The sequence below is a fragment of the Branchiostoma lanceolatum genome, chromosome 8, assembly GCF_035083965.1.
Source record: "Branchiostoma lanceolatum isolate klBraLanc5 chromosome 8, klBraLanc5.hap2, whole genome shotgun sequence".
In the NCBI taxonomy this organism is placed as follows: Eukaryota; Metazoa; Chordata; class Leptocardii; order Amphioxiformes; family Branchiostomatidae; genus Branchiostoma; species Branchiostoma lanceolatum.
This window is the reverse complement of record NC_089729.1, coordinates 4,736,259-4,753,731: the sequence shown is the minus strand read 5'-3', so window position 1 is coordinate 4,753,731 and position 17,473 is coordinate 4,736,259. Positions and strand designations below refer to the sequence as shown.

The 17,473-nt window shown below is 40.9% G+C and overlaps 1 protein-coding gene across 3 annotated transcripts; it reads right to left on the bottom strand.

Annotated features, from left to right (window-relative positions):
• Positions 1 to 80: 80 nt before the first annotated feature.
• On the bottom strand, positions 81 to 15,769 carry LOC136439730 (equilibrative nucleoside transporter 4-like). 3 transcript variants are annotated; one of them, XM_066435287.1, is made up of 10 exons: positions 15,505 to 15,769; positions 11,184 to 11,434; positions 10,243 to 10,371; positions 8,940 to 9,120; positions 5,186 to 5,260; positions 3,134 to 3,363; positions 2,518 to 2,653; positions 1,632 to 1,819; positions 1,232 to 1,472; positions 81 to 714 (listed from the first exon to the last, which is right to left on the bottom strand). In XM_066435287.1, exons 2-10 carry the CDS (start codon positions 11,358 to 11,360, stop codon positions 566 to 568), a joined length of 1,506 nt encoding a protein of 501 aa, XP_066291384.1. In that variant the 5' UTR covers positions 11,361 to 11,434; positions 15,505 to 15,769; the 3' UTR covers positions 81 to 565. The 3 variants fall into 3 exon arrangements, with proteins under 3 accessions (XP_066291384.1, XP_066291383.1, XP_066291385.1); XM_066435286.1 differs by lacking the exon at positions 15,505 to 15,769 and having other exon boundaries at positions 11,184 to 11,612; XM_066435288.1 differs by lacking the exon at positions 15,505 to 15,769 and having other exon boundaries at positions 3,143 to 3,363; positions 11,184 to 11,612.
• Positions 15,770 to 17,473: the final 1,704 nt, after the last annotated feature.

The following is a 17,473-nucleotide window of genomic DNA, read 5'->3' as shown; positions in this document are numbered from 1 at the left end:
TATGCTTCAAAGTCATATGCACCCGACGAGCCTATCTATTTCACAACGGTAAAAACAACTCATGTATTATATACAACATGAACAGAGACAAATCTTTATTTCAACACCATAATACGGCAACAATATCAAAACGTACCTTTTGTTTGCAAATGGAATGCCTTTACAACGTCCATAACACCAGTTTACTTGATGAAGCGTCTGATATCTGATGCAAAGATCATTGAAATCGTTAACACTTGCACGAAATCTTGGACACTATACTCTACCTGAGGACACAGAATATAGTGACGTCGTCATTGTTCACGTCTGACGTCCCTCCATACATCACAACGAGGTACATATGGTTATCGAAGCCTTATACATATATACCTGACAGAGGTAAATACTGCAACAATTTAACATTGAAAACTTAACTTCGGAAAAGCAACGGCAACGGTGTGGAGGCTTCAACTTACCGAGCCTTGCAATGGGTGATGCTGTTGTCTTATAAACAGGGTGCTTGTCGTAAATATAGTATTACATATACAAATACAACGTAGAAGATAAGCAACATCAACCGAAAAAACTAGTGAAATATTGTGGAGTTGTAGAAGGTTGTGTTTGCAGCAGCGCAGGGGTCGTACGTCAGCTCGTGCCCCAGTATGGCCTTGAGACCATAGGCCAGCCCGGACCCCGCAGTCAGGCCCAGACTGTACGACAACATCATGATGTTACCTGCGAAGGGAAAATAGATAAACGTGATTGTGAGTGTCTCCATTCATGACACAGTAAATCAATACCATCTTATTTACCCATTCAACTCTAAAAACTGTCGACAATAAATTTCCCCTAATACCCAATAAAATGTGTTACCTTTTGGTCCCACTCGAGTTCACCAAACTTACTAAAGCCCTGAAAATAGTTGAGTCGTTAAGAGTCGCGATGTATTGTAGATAGAACCTCAAAGCAACACGCATACATCAACGATGAGTTAAGATAGTCTCCAAGCAGACCCAACGGTTGCAAAGACCGTATCCAACTGACAGAAAGAACTTCATTTCCAATCCGAAGGTGCCTGACAACTTCTCTGGCTGACTGGAGCTTCTCTGGCTAGCTTGTACGATTTTGGCACCGTGGAGATCTGCTTGGAGATTAGAGTTAAGAGAGATGAAAGCCTATAGCTTTACCTGGAATATTACCCATGAAGAAGACAAAGGTTAACATAGACACCTATTCTATTCAGTCCACACACCTGTGATCTCTTTCTGTTCGTCTTCTACCTCTCGTGGAGCCAGAATCATCGGAACGCTTCCGAAGTAGCCATTGGTCAGTCCCAGGAGCAGGGAGATGAACATGGACCAACCAGGTCCCTGCAGGATGGGCGAATCCCGCGGGGCGGCGCACATCATCATCAGGGGAACCAGCAGGACCCGGATGGAACTGGCCAGGGCCAGCCAACCGCCCTCCCACTCCACAGGGGCTGCTGCAGTTATCTTTGTAGTCGCAAGGAGAACATAGATTTTAAACGCCATATTATGATATATTATATATACATCATGATTCCGGTTCTAAAGATCTTAAGCGAAGGGATAGCGAAGAAAGGCTGCAGATGTTCTAATAATCTTCAGAAAAAGACAACTAAACTAAAACACCTTGCCAATGAAGTCGAACAGGTTGAAAATGGCCATGAGCACGATGGGCATCCAGTCTCCCAGGGTGCAGTTCGTCACCTCCGACTCTATTCCCGGAAACAGACAGAGCGTGATGAAGTACGCACTTCCGATGGCCAGCATGTACGTCCAGATCTGTTTGGCGACCTGCCACCTGACAAGTAGTCCTCCTGCGTGGTACATATGATATGGAATGTTACCTCTGGAATACTTTGTCTATCATCAGTGATTAAGAAATCAAGAGAAAACAAAAGGAGGTACAACTGCTCTGTTACTTTTAGCTGTCCTTGCGGCATGATCTGGTTTTGGCGATGATACGCTAAAAATAGATCTGAGTGTCCCCTTGCTGTCCCTAACATTAGGTACTGGGATGGCAGAGGTTGGAAAGTACGTTGCTGTATTGAAAGCAAAGATTCTCCTTACCAGGTTATTAATGAAGGTATTTATTTACACTAAAGGATCGGCAATTCATTCTTCAACACTAGTAATGCTTAGGTCCCAATTGGAAAAGTTGACGGGCTGCTTTTTTGTTGTTTTTTGTTGTTTTTGTTTTGCACTTTCCGGCGCGACCCCTACTTGGATACTCCGCGGCTGCCGGGCTATTGTTGGGTCCGGCCGGGACCCCGAATCATTTGAGCTCGGACTTAAAATCAACGCGGGGCCCGGTAACAAATAGACGCCGTGAGCCAATCGTGCGAATACCGCGAGGTACCACCCCTCCCCCCCGCTCGTACCCGGCAGTCCACCGGGACAAATTTGTGGCTTCGGGGCCCGGCCGGGACTACACACCCAACGGGCACCGGCACAATTGGGACCTATAAGCATATCTGTACTTTGATAACACAGTTGACATCAAAGGTTAGCTTACTTCTGATACTTCTGGTCCGCTTTAACCGGACTCGTAGGGACTTCTGTCGGGACCCCTCTACCTCCTCCTGTCCATCGTCACTGGCTGTACCGGGAGATTCGGTAAGGGCTTCTTTCGGCTCTGAATCCAGAATTTCCTGAATGAAGGGTGTGATTGAAACAAGAGTGTTAAGCTGGCAATGTACAATGTGTAAGCGAACGATTCTTATTTACTCGTGAGCATTATCATCATCATTATTATAAACCCATTCCTTTGTAAAGACCTGAAGTTGTGGATTGATCGATATATACATATTGAGAAGTGGAGCTTCTAGTAACTAAACATCTTAATCCGTGAATACTTTAACCAAGTCGGCAAATCCCTCTATAGCAAGGTTTTTCATTCACAACCACATATTTACAGGAGCCGACGGTTCGTGGACCGTCTGTCACCTATATCAGTGCCATAACGGCTGGTTCCACTTCGCACTGCAACTAAGTCTTGCTGCAGTGTTACACGGCAGTTACACGGCAGTATTTAATTACCGTTGCCGGTAAATTTCAACATTTTTAATGATATCGATCAAGCCGTGCATATCAAGTCTCCAGGACCTAATGGTAGGAAACTGATGTCTTACTAATCTTACTTCCCCAAAGGCGCCGTCAACTCCGTCTGGGCTTCTGGCGCTGACGCAGGCGGCCAGGTGATGTCGCACGAACTTTGACCTCTTGACCAGCTGGTGAGAGATGAAGCAAGCGGCAACGAAGAAGATGGAGAGGCAGAAGAAGATGACAGTGTTGGTCCGGTTGTCCTGAACAAGAGCCTTGGTCAAGATTCTGTTTATGGACACCAATAACCCAGCTGCACCTGTGGAAGAAATACAAAAACTTAAGATTCGCCTAATTTCCGACTTGTCCCTCTGGTGTTTTTCAGAATAACTGTTGACCTGTTGATAACGTCACACTTTCGGTCGGCCACGTGATCTGAGCAATCGGGCCCTCCGTTGTCCTTTAGACAAACAGAGAACTGGTCTACAAGTCGATTAGTTTTCTGTTTTTGTTTAAGAATAAAATGCAATCCTTTCCATAGTGATGTAGCATACTGCAGCAACGGTTGGAGGATACCATGGCAAACGTTTGATTCTTGGTCAACATATTTGCGAGATACGATGTTACAGTTTTCCGCGGCAAAAAACTTTGATGGTATTCATCTTTCCCGTTGGGGTAAAAAAAATGAGTAAGTTACGGGTCAGTAATGATTGCAAATTGTACTTTGATTACGGATAATCTTCCGGGGATCAAAGTTAAACTTCCAGAGTCAGTAATGTTTACAAATTGTATCGTGGTTACGTTTGATGTGAAGAGCCCCGCACCGTGGATCACGCTTCAGGTAGTCACGATATTATAACGGGCAAATTAGGGTGTTAGCTGCTGTTGAACCATTCATCATCTTATTTCTGCCGTTTGAAATGGATCAAAGACTTTGCTATTAGATTGATATTCATTTTATACTTCAAAGCGAGTGGATGTTCTTTGATGATTCATTTTATATAACATCTGCTTGTCAGCATAATGTGAAACACATGTTGTCTCTGTAGTTGATTGAGTGTGAACTAAGCTAAGATAATTCCCTGAGTTGGAAGCAAAAAGCCTTTTGCCCAGCAAAATATGTGCTTATCAGCATAATTTGACCACGTGTCAAAAATGGTTTGAAAACAATATGTAACCAAGCTTTCTTGACAGGTGATGTAAGGCAAACCATATTCACAAGGACGAGAATAAAAAATACAAGTATGAAATCTTCTCAGTGTTTCCTACAGCAAACATCAGCCATGTACAGTTTTTCTCAACATGCCTTATTTCCATAAGGCTATTTAAGGTCTACCTTAGATATAATGTCAAACTGTGCATGCATATGTACCAACCAGTCGGTATCTCAACTGCAGCAGGAATATACACATGTACACGTTCTTTGTAGATAGAGACATTATATGTTTCTTACCATCACATGCACTAACAACGTGACACTGTTTTAATACTATTAAAAGGTTCTGGCGCCGGCGGAGGTGGAGGGAATACACAAGTGTCAAAAGTCTATGTCTTCAGTCGAGTGTTTCCTGTCAAGAAAGGTGTCGTGATGTACAGGCAGCTAATGGCTTTTGCTGGCTATATGAAGGAGAAATGGATTTAGATTCAGGCTGTACTTGGGTAGATAACTGCCATGGACGTGGCCCTGAAACAAACGTTAACACCGACAGCTGTTTCTGCCAGTGTGTGCAGCTGTTTGTGGTCTGATAGTGGAACGGCAGCCAAATGGATCGGCTTGACCGCCATATAGTCCCCCTAGCATTTGTTAGATGTACATTCAATATACAAATGTATGATCCTGAAGAAGGCGACAGTGGTCATTGAAAATTTATTGGAAGAAAGTTTAGCATTGTGCTATGATTATTACCAACACAGATTAGCTTCCATGATGATATGAAAAGGTATGAATATGTAATAATATATACACTGCTTGCTTTTCACAGGACGCGCAAATATGATGCGAAACAGTTATGAACTTACCCGAATGGTATATACAGTTTCATTTTTCTGTGCAGTCATAAACACAACACTAACCGATGGCAAATATTTCTTCTCCAATTTAAAGAATAAGAAATGACGAGAGTGTTTCTCTTCGGACTTACTCTCTCCAGTCATGGCGGCCTGTGTATACCGTGGGGGCAGCATACTGGTGTATCCGTAGAAGCTGGACTGCTGTACTGTGATCCAACATACAAATACAATATTCATTGACACAACAAAGGTACAGCTACTTTTGTAAGGTCCTCTACAGCTATACACACAAACAAACAAACAAATCGATACAAAAGAACTAACCTACGTACAAGTATATGAATAAATCAACATGTTGAGTTTGACGTATCACTTATACTGCTAGGTCTAAGATCTAAATATTCTTTGATATATCTATTTGTACACAGTAAGGGGTATCTCCTTCTAGAATGTAATTGAATTTATCTATAGGATGGAATGTATGAAATTATGTTCAGCAAGGGGAAAGAAAGTTGAACATAAGAATATCCCAGGAGTATCTCAATTATAAAGAGCAGTTGGGCCAAATACCCTATAGCATTCAAATTTCAATTTGCCCATTTCTGTGTCCAAAATAGGAACCAACTGTAAAAGCGTTTCACCGATTCGTCTATCTTTTCCGTTGCTATCTATAGCTAGAATGATTCTCTCAACATTCTATAATTGCAACAGGAAAGGGCACCGTCAGTCGATGGAGTAGTTGCCGACAAAAATGTCAATTATTTTTACATCACTTCCACATGGCTGATGTCAATAATAATCACAATGTGCGAACAACTGTGCTTTCATTGCGTCTTTGTACCATATTAGTAAATATCAGGCTGACATCCACATCTGGTATTTCTCACGAAGACAGTGGAGGGGGACAAGGACACACAGAACAGATCAATGGGAAGCATATATAATCAGCGTCGTAGAAGACAATTACGTTAAGACCACTTCACTTCAGTTTCGTGTTAACAGATCCAATATTTCTGATCTGAAAAAAAAGAAAGCTAATTTGTGCCACTCAGGCTATGCATTAACAACAAACATGGTCATATTCTTGCACCACCTTTTAAGGGACGTCTTCTTACTTGCTTATTTTTCAAAGGTTCAAAATTCATTGTTGACTCCTGTTGTAGCATTCGGGTCTATTACCCGATGTCTGTTTCTATTGTTTCTTTATTCCGCCCGCCTGCTCTTTTAACATCAATCTGTGTAGAACCAAGAAATTGAATTTTGTGTGGCAGAATGGCTACAGGTCAGATTTGTGGATGATAGGGTCATTTATCCGGTTCTTTTAATCTTTTGCTCCTGTAATTTCTTTTTTTGTAATAACATAATTACATTTTGTGGACTACGTAGAATTGATGAAATGATCCATAATGATATAATGATATATGTTCTGAGCGTGGCCCATTGGCCATTGCAGAGGGAGGGTTGCAAAAGCTCCGTATTACCTGTCACGTCTATGTTTTTGCTGAGTCAGACGTAATTAGATCTTCATAGATGACATGTTAGACCCTAACTGCAACCCATTTACATACTATATTTTTGAACGAGGATTTTTTTTATTATTCAAAGTAGAGTAACATAACAAAATGGGTTGTGGCAAGCCCATGATATAAGAATATAAGATATACATCATTGATCCATACCATAAACGAGGATATATAAGATAACTTACAGAATGAGTCTCTCATAACTTCATAAGTATAAGAAACAGATGCGTTATGTGTTACATACTATATATCACCTACATAAAATCAAGCAGAAATCTGGATACCAATAGAATCTAACTATACATATATCACATCAATGTTGTGATATTCTATGGCCCCAATAGAATCTAGGTATAAACCATCACCATGTACAGAAGTATATTGTCCAAAGGTTGCCTGGAAAAGTAACCACAAAAGGATCCCATCAGAACAAGATTGGACAGCAAAACAGTCAAACTTCAACTTTCACAAAAATCTGTATCTGTATCTGTATCTATATAGCCGGTATAACCGTCATCAAATCAATGTCGAACTGCAATATCCAGTGCTATTCCAATCCAATATTTTCCAGACGTATATTCCTAAAATAGTTGTGACTACCTCATTGACTTGCCAAGTCACGTTCCACTGTCTGTAATTACTCGCGGGAAAAACAACGATCAAACTATTTTTAACCAAGCCCTAGGAGTATTGTTTGAATGAAAGGGTGACCAAAATAATATGCAACTAACAAATGTTAGCAGAGTCAATTCAAAGATACAGATCTATTAAAGCTGCTTTCAGTCACAATTATCTTTTGTATTTACCAAAGAAGAAATGTACGGCGTAATTATCCAATGAAATGGGTACTGAATCAGATCCTAGCAACAAATTGGTGTGGGCATTATACTTATCTCTGTTAATTCAATCAGGACTCAGCCAATCGAGTTGCTTGTATTATCAACAGTTGTTACAAGCTAGCAAATATCATTTTTCTTGCTAACTTTTCGTAGGCGCATAGAGAGGGTTTACATACATGCCGTAACGGTGGCTTCTTCTTGTATTTTAACATGGCAGGGAGACGAATTATTTGATTTTTGAGATGCGATAGGGAATTCTCTCATGTCTCCGTTGTAATTAGATTTGGATGTCCAATTACGGCAGCTTCCTCCGTTATACCGGAGGGAAAATTGATTGTGTCTTTTGCTGTAATCTCCCCCGAATATCAAACGGTAGACGAAGGGAGCGGTTCTTCATTCATGGCACGTCAATATAGACTATATATGAATGATTTCTCGTTTTTGCAGCATGTCCTTGTACAATTTCAATGCTGGTTGAGTAAGAGAACAATGGTTATACACTTGATACGCTAAAAATAAACGAAACATAACTGGACATATAGAATATTCCTACAGCGTAGCCATTCAAAACATAATATTGTCATTAAGTAGAAAGAGTATCAGAATGCATATAATATCAAGTAAACATATTTGCTTCATTTGTTTATGTATACACTTACATTTTTGAATAGAAGTAATTTCTTCGTAAGAATCATTGCTTGCACTACTCTACACAAATCCCTGCCGTAACCAGATTCTGTGGCTAAGTAATATTGAAAGCAGAATGTTAACAAGTGAAGTGTCCCTTGAGATTGTGGCTGGGCTGTGCACTCTAATGTAGCCAGCTTACTTGATATAGCATATAGCGTGACTGGACTTGTACATTTAAATCGCTGCAATACTAAGAAATCACAACTAAGAAACTACACACCGACTGTTGCAATTTGTTCTGAAAAAAAAAGGATGATGCCGGAATCGCTCGCTTTACTCTTTAGCATCTCATTCAGTATCATTTATTCTTTATTTCAGGCATGAAAACCGATAAAAACATTATACATTAAAACGAATACAGGCTTATCATATATACACCAAAGAACATACAAACATAGATATGGATAAACCAAGGAGGTTAAAATCTTATTTTAACCTCCTTGGATAAAATAAATGCACTGTAAGCCGAAGGTGTTGCGGAAAAACGAGTTTCTGCAGTAGGCGTCCGATTTCAACAAGCGTTGGGTAATGGAGTAATTGTAGGAGAGTAATCTGGTTAAGAAAAAATAACACATCCCTTTAAAATCTCTTTACCCAGACATTCAAAGTAGAATCAAAGAAGACAGAACTATATAACTTCTGTGTTAGTGTTGTGTTAGTTGGTTGGTATTATTTCGATTCTTGATTCTGTTCTTATTTGTTTGTTGTGTCATACTTTTGCTTTGGATCCGTGATATATGTGTTGCCTTATTATATCATTACTGTGTTTATTTGTTATTTTGCAAAATGAATAAAAAGAAAAAGAAAAAAAGAAGAAGACAGAAATGTCTCACCGGTACAGCCGAAGGCAACGACAGACACGGCCAACAGGTTCATGACGTAAGAGGTGTCCTTGTCGAACACCTCCAACCAGATGTCGAAGATGGCGATGAAGACGAGGCTGACGAAGGCGAGTCCGTACCCCAGCGTGATGCGAGTGTGTGTACCAAATGTCTCGATCAGACTGTTGTTCACCTGTGCAGAAGACACATTGGTCGGAGAACTACTGACACTTTGTAGTAGAATTTAGTTTATACAACGAAGAGAGAGCTGCGCTTTAATATCTAATACAGTGTAGGTTTCCCCGTTTCATACATCTTGGCAACGTGGAAAAATATATATTTCTAATGGCTTTAGATAAACCCTTGATTATTAAACACACCTGTACTGATATCTACGCTGTCACTAAGAAGCGAGAAGAGGCCAAATTAACGTAATCATTAGGCTAGTGCTAGCTTATCATTGTATATATATATATATATATTTATTTACAAACTGTGATGTTTTCTGTTGTTACCTGTACTGAACCCAGTGGGTATGTGTGTGCAATAAAGGTCTTCATTCATTCACTAATACAGAACATGTTCGCCCTGATTCTCATATGGTACTATAAGAATTTGCGTCTTCTCCGTGTAAACCTTGTGTGAATTACATTCGCTATATTTCTGTTAGTAACGTATGTTCTCAATGCTCTCGTTCCTGGTTTTTATTTAGCTTTTTTATGCCGTTGCACTTATGTTAACTGGTGGAGTCAACATATGTTTTTAGAATTAAATGCGCCATCACTTTGTCTCTGTACCTTTGTTCATGGTTTCCATAAAAAACTTCTGCTTTGACCATCTGTTAAGAAGGGTGTTACATGTAATCATCTCCAAGGCCCGCTACTGCGGGCAAGCATTGAATATCTCATGATATATCATGGAATACATAATACTACTAGTTCATAATTCATAATTCAACATATAATTTTGAATGTATAGATTAAGACTTGACTGTTTATGAATTAAGTAATAAGTATAAGTTTTTTTATTTGGATATTTGTCAACTTGAACATGTACTTTTTGTTGATCATAGCTAGCAACACCAAGTCCATACCAAGAGCAGGCTTCAATGCAGGCCGTGCAGAATAATATGTGACTGGGGTTGACAAGAAAACAAACGGTCCATGTCATGTCATCCGAATGGGTAGTGGAATTTGTTATTACATACCACATATCTATATTGTTCTCATGTACTGGTTACCTTCACAATTGACAGTGAATAGAATATAAGGGTTTTACAACGGAATCTGGAGAAGAAGAGAAGCTCAGTGCTCACCAGAACCGCTCCAAACGCCACGAGTATGTAGGTTAGGCTCATGTCGAAGACTATGCTGGTCCCGGGGTATCTGGCGTGCAGATAGTCCACATCAGTGATGAAGGAGTTATAGGGCAGTAGAAACCCAACCTATAATAAATCAGAACGTGAAAACAGCATTTAAGTTACATATGGGCCAGGTATAGATAATCTATTTCTGGTGAAAAAAGGGACAGTGGGAGTGTTATCCCTTTTCTTCACCATAGAGATTACTTCGCTATTCTTCTTTATGGTAAAAAATAAAATAAACCATCAGAATACCAGTATTTCCACTATTTCGCTTATCCCGTTTTCAATGCTACAATACTTTCCAGTACTAGATAAATTGAATGAATAATCCAGACTGTCATTCAAGGTAACCTGTTGTGAAAATTCGGATACATATGGACATGTTGATTCCATTTTCGGCTAACTTTAGATAAGAAATCAATCTCCGCAATCTACAATATCTGACATTATAATTCATACATCAACTGAACCTGTTAGAAATGAAAGTGCATTACACACTTAGTGAAATAGTGAATGCGATATATGTCTTCGTGTGTTAAAAATTCCATCTATACATGAAGGTTGACATTGATTTTGTATCTATAAATATAGAGATTTGACAAATAAATCTAATAAGTGTCCAAAGAAATCGATGCTCGGCGACGGAAGCTTAGCCTGTACTAGTATTTACACAGTCAAGCTCTCGGCCTGAGGTTACTGACCCCCACCTACTGGTGGATGGGGGATGGCGGTTACAGGACCGGCTGACCACTAGGAGCGCGCCTTCGTCAGGCTACCGTAAGCTAAACGCGCTCTAGTGGTGAGTGTTGCGCTAGTCCTTATCAACAGGTCCTGTGCACATAAATCAACCGTATCCGGCCATAAAACTGTCACAATCACAACGTCACACATACCCCAGCCAGCAGCAGCGCCAGGTAAACCAGGTGGTATTTGTCTCGGGGAACTCGGAAATGCAGCTCGGGGATGTCGAAGGTAGAGCCGAGAGATGAAGCCTCTGCCTCCGGCATATGTCCGTACGAAACCGTCGTGGCTCCGTAGGTAGATTCGGACTCATTATCCTCCGGATCCATGGTGGTTTAGAGATCTTAGCCTCGGCTAGACGTGGCTACCGCAGCAGACGGTGTTCATACGGAGCGTACTCTACCTGAAAATTCATCATTGTGTACTCATGATCGCCAGCGGTTGTGAACATAGAGAGATGTAGTCCTAACAGTGCCCTTCCGCCCACAGCTCTCTGTGCACTACTCAACGGGGATAGTCCATTTCTCAAATGTCCATAAAGAAAAGAGGGGCAAACTAGAAAGACTCCAGGATACCCTTTTCCGTTTCTCGGGTAGTATTTTACCGCATTGCCGTCGAATACGTTATCTTATTCCAATTTGTCAAATGCCCCCCTCCACTTTTAATCATTAGAAAAAATAACTGACAACCCCTAAAGGGTTTTGAATGGAATAGCCCTTAATGGCTCTCATAATAGACATTTCGACCATTCAACTCAGTGCGTCGCACGGTAATAGTACCAAAACAGTCAGCCAATGATAAGTAGTAATGATTACCGGATATAGATGTTTATTGTCTACACAAACCAAACTATTAGTAATGATAAATCCTATTTATCGTTACAAGTCGTAAAGATGTAACATCTACTGACATAATTCCACCAGGGTACATAAGTCCGCCACCCTGAAAAGATAACAGATCTCCTACGCAACGTCCCCCAGTATAATGCACTCCTGTATATCTAAATAATACTTCATACCTGGGGGTGTTTAGATTGTAAGCCCACTGTTTTTCAAAGTGGCAGATTTATGTACCCCAACGGATCAATATTAAGGTTATGTTGCTACGATTTGTGCTCACTAATAATCATTCTTCATGAAAGGAAATTCTAAAACGTTTTCAATAGCAGTCCTACCATTGAACGCTACATTGATTATTCAAGATTCTCCACTGATGTACACTAGTGTTAACAAATGCCGGACGCATGGAGAAACGCTTGACAAGACCGACATGCCATACCTACGAGACAATCCATAGGGGTTGGACAGGGATGATGTTGAATAGCGTAATTTGCTCGGTTTCCTTTGCAAACAAGTGGGAGGGCGCTTATAGCTAATATCTGTACAATCTCCAAGCAGATGTTAGGGTGGAAGATCGTGATGAGCATTTTTTACTCCAGGGCTTCTCTGATAGTGGGGTGAGTGAAAGTGACAGAAAGTGAAACCAGCTATGCCCACTGAAGAGCAATCCCTCTACTGGTCGTGACAGGAAAGACTGACACTATGTACAATATCTACAGGTTCGTTGTGAAATTGTGCTTGGGAAATTTCCCTAGCTCTTTTCGACAAGTACAATGAAAAGTACCACAACCTAAGGAGCGCGACCCCTTCCAGTAGCGTACATGTGGAGTGAGTGACATCAGCAGGGATTCGAACTCCCAACCTGTTGGTCCAAGGGCAAGGTCGCCAACTACTGGGCAACGTATGCTACCTCCTGGTGGCTGTCAGAGAAGACGGACAGTCGGAAAACGTTACGATATTCCACCCAACACCTTCTTAAAGATTAGAACCAGTGCGAGTTTATGTTATGGAGATTTATGAAGACACGTTGATGAAATTTCCCTATTTTATTTGAAATATTGTCACCATTGTCCCCACCAATGATAAATGTTATATTTGTCTTTCTATGATTTGTTAGATTACATATTATCAATAAATACAAATACAAATACATTACAACCTAAAATAAGTCTGGATTTATGGGTGGTCCCCAACCCAAGCTAGGCTATAGACGTCATGAGTTTGTTGGCACAACGAAGAATGTCCTTGTACTACAACAAGCTGTCAGCGATGCGTGGTGAGCAACAACCATAACATAACATAACAGAATAGAGAAGAAGGGTGACCTACTAACATTCCGGTCGGCATGTTATATACACACACATACAGAGAGAGAGATAGAGAGAGAGAGATAGAGAGAGAGAGAGCGAGAGAGAGAGAGAGGGAGAGAGATGTTAATTCACAGAGGCAGACAGACACATAAACAATACCTCCCTTTTCATGGAGGTAATAACTTGTTCCAACCATAAATGCTGACACGTGTTGATCATGCATGCATGTCGTATTCATTGTAAAATCAATGCGAGATCGATCTACATGTACATACGCTGGACCAACGGACATATTCCTTGAAAAATAAGTCCAATATGCTGATAAAATCTGAACAAGATGCAGCGTGAACGTCTGGTTTGCAGGATAAGACTTCACATTCTCCTCAAAGAACTCGTCTTCTCTACCCTCCTCACAGCACCAGGCAACTGGCGTTAGAAATATCATTTGAAATTCGAGGGTCAGCAATTTATACATGATTACCCACCCGGACGCCAGATATAGGAAGTCGGTGTGCTATTCACAGACAATACAGCCTTAGAAATCCCACAGAAACTACTTCTTTAGTTCTTTTTTGGCTAATGATACACGTTTTGTTGATGACTTCTTTTTATACCGTGCCAAATGGTTACGGGCTTGCTGCACAAACGACCCAGTGCAAAAGAAGTCATCAGCAAAACGTGTATCATAAGCCAAAAAGGCACAGAGAGCCTGCTATGGAGGGTTATTAATTACTGCGAGATGTTAAAAAAGCAAGTGGTTACATGAGGCACGATTCAGTGAAAAAATGAGCTTATCATCAACAAATCCATTCATCCATTCAAGTAATGAATTGGCGGTCTCGATACGATAGTCTTGAAATTGTTAAAATCAGCTGTTCTCATTTTCAATATATAATTTCAACGTAGGATATTGGAGATTTCTTTTCACGATCACAACCAGTAACATATCACCTACCTGCCTACGTTTCTGAATGTCTAACGTGTTGCAAGCCTTTTTTAGTCAATGATTCTACGCCCTTCACCGTTAAAGGAAACCCAAGCAATATTAGGGCCCCAAAATCGTCTTTCGGAAGTCAACATATTTAGTAATTTCTATACATGATTAGTTCCAACAACACTACCACAATATATAGCGACTTCCATGATGCAAAAATGCGACGTCGTTATGATGTGAGAACTCACTGAAAATCATCGCCGGGGTTTTTGTAGGCTCGCGAAAATAAGGGGATCATCGTACGGCACATTTTGGCGCGGTTTTAAAATGCTCAAAGTATGACGTTATTACGCAAATGTGTCAAACAGCGTTAGTACATGTCACTACCATTAAGATTTCAGCATTTTTTTATTTCCATTTTTGGGCCCTAATATTGCTTTGGATCTAAAGCTACAAATGAGAGCGGATGGTTAAAACCTGGCGGATAAAGATCACTGAAGATGACGACTATGCCAGATTAATTCTTATAAATCTTGAACACTTAACACTTGGGAAAATGTGAAAATCCTCAAAAAGATCTGCGCGGCTTACGTAAGTTCGAATCCTTCTTTCAAATACATGAACCCGCATATCATAAACCCTAATTCGCCACATCATGATTCGTCCTCCAGGGGATGTAGACGTGGTTTGCCCTAAAGTAGCCTTGCAAGCGCCACAGAACGCGGACATTCAGAGATAAATTGATCCTTGTGGATTCAGAAAATGGCTGCCATTTACGTCAGTCAGATACTGTACATTATCTCCCGTGTGCACGCCGTGACCTTCGCACATTGTGAGCTCTGTAGGGGACACTCCGATAGATTACTAGATGTCAGGAGGACCACATATAGAAGTATTTTCCTTCCCAAGGAATGATTTGTGTGTAGTGTGTAGTCTTGTACGCGCCGGGTGGAGTAATGCGCACAATCAACAGGTCCGCGAATATTTGATTATCCTCCTCTCCCAATTTTACAGAGGTGGTGTTTATGTCCGTACGACAAAACATGTGGAGTAGTTACGGTACGTTTGGTTTGTTTGAACTTGTCTTGCAAAGGTATAGAACACTACCTTAGTCATAGCTATAGACCTAAACCTCGGCAATCTAGTTTAGACGTTAATTAAAATGCAAAGTCACAAGGAAGTCAGAAACAACTTACGCCAGTTACAACATCTACATCCGTAATTCATATCCATCAGAAAACGCCAGTCTAATATATACCCAAATTGATCTGTTTTGTTTGGATAGTAGTACAGACAATCACAGTATCACTAAATGTTCCACCACTAGTACTACTTCCGTACTTTGAATTGATATACATATTGAAACAGATCTTTACCATATTTCACTGACCTTTGCAACAGCAATTGTATAGTCTATAAGCAGTGTAATGAAATTGCCCCATCCTTACAACCGCCCATTCCCTCTTCCGTCCGTGGAAAAAAAAAAGCTGTACGCCTCCGCAGAAGAAACGCTTCCTTTAATCTGTCCGACCCCCGCCTGTTTGAAGTGCCCCCAGGATCATTCTCAGTCCCGGCACGACTCAGAGTTCGGAAGGTGAAGAGAATCACGGCCCACCGGGAGACTGCTGTATCGATCAGCCTCACTCCGAGAAGATAACCCCGCACGCAAGGAGGAATCGGACCCGAAGCAAAAGAGAGGGAATACTGTAAATGCAGAAATGTTCGCGCGGTGGTTTTACGCTTGCGGTTTTCGCGGTGAACTCTCTACAGGGAACTTAAAACGACCGCGAAAAGCCGTTCCATTGTGTGACTGTAGCGCTACTATTGTTTCAAACGCGAACTCAAAATCGCCGCGAACCTATTTTCTCCCGTGTGTGTGCTACGAATAGCAGGGAGAAAAAAAATCTCGGCGAAAATTTCTACATTTACAGAGGGGTCCCCCGAAAGTGCGAAATGGAACGAAATGGAACGAAATGGAACGAAATGGAACGAAATGGAACGAAATGGAACGAACTAAAACATATGTAACATTATGAAATGAAATACCAGTAGATAGCGAAATATAAGGAACGTTGTAACATTCACAGTAGACGGGAACAGGAAACAAATACATAATGTTACGTGTTTTATTTCTTTAATCTGTTTGATAATAGTAAATACAACGTTTTACCGCGTTTGTGTGGCTAGATTCTTCCCTGAAAATGGAGGCGCCGCGTGCAAAGAGCTCGGCCGCTCTTCCTTGATTTTACCAAAGATCTGCAAATGAACTGCAAAAAATAGCAGGGAAAACAAGCTAACAAATATCGAAGTAAGGACTAGATTATACAGAAGTTGGTGGTAACATTGCATCTCATAATTCACCAAGAGGGCATGAGGCAAGCGTAATTTCATTATTCATACAGCGTGTTTGCGTGTTAACATGTTGCAAATGGAGCCCCGCATGCAAATGAACCGCCACTGTTGCCAGCGCACCGTAACTGTGCACGTGGGCGTGCTACCGACAGGTTGAATCAAACTCCGACTTCTCAGTTTTATTTACATACGGTTTTAGTCCATAACTAGTACGTAGCATATGCATATATGCGCAACAACGATTTTATATACACCCAATTGTTCGGCTGGTCGGCTGTCGGAGAATGGACTCATCCGTTAATGATATGCAAATGCAGCTCTGCCTGCGTCACCAATGTGACACTTCACACTCCATTCAATCACGGACGTGGACTGGGAACTACCTCTGGAGACATTTCTGCTTCCTTGTTCACGGCAAAACAAAGGGAGGGTGTGAACGAGCAGGAAATGTATTTCACGGTTCACACAACACGCAAACACGCTGTATGAATAATGAAATTACGCTTGCCTCATGCCCTCTTGGTGAATTATGAGGTGCAATGTTACCACCAACTTCTGTATCTAGTCCTAACTTCGATACTCAGTTCCGTTAGCTTGTTTTCCCTGCTATTTCCAGCAGTTCATTTGCAGATAGTTGGTAAAATCAAGGAAGAACGGCCGAGCTCTTTGCACGCGGCGCCCCCATTTTCAGGGAAGAATCTAGCCACAAAAACGCGGCAAAAACGTTGTATTTAGTATTATCAAATAGATTTAAGAAATAAAACACGTTATATTATGTATTTTACTTCCTGTTCCGGTCTACTCTGAATGTTACAACGTTCCTTATATTTCGCTATCTACTGGTATTTCATTTCATAATGTTACATATGTTTTAGTTCGTTCCATTTCGTTCCATTTCGTTCCATTTCGTTCCATTTCGCTCCATTTCGTTCCATTTCGTTCCATTTCGTTCCATTTCGTTCCATTTCGCACTTTCGGGGGACCGTTTACAGAGTAGGAGGAATATA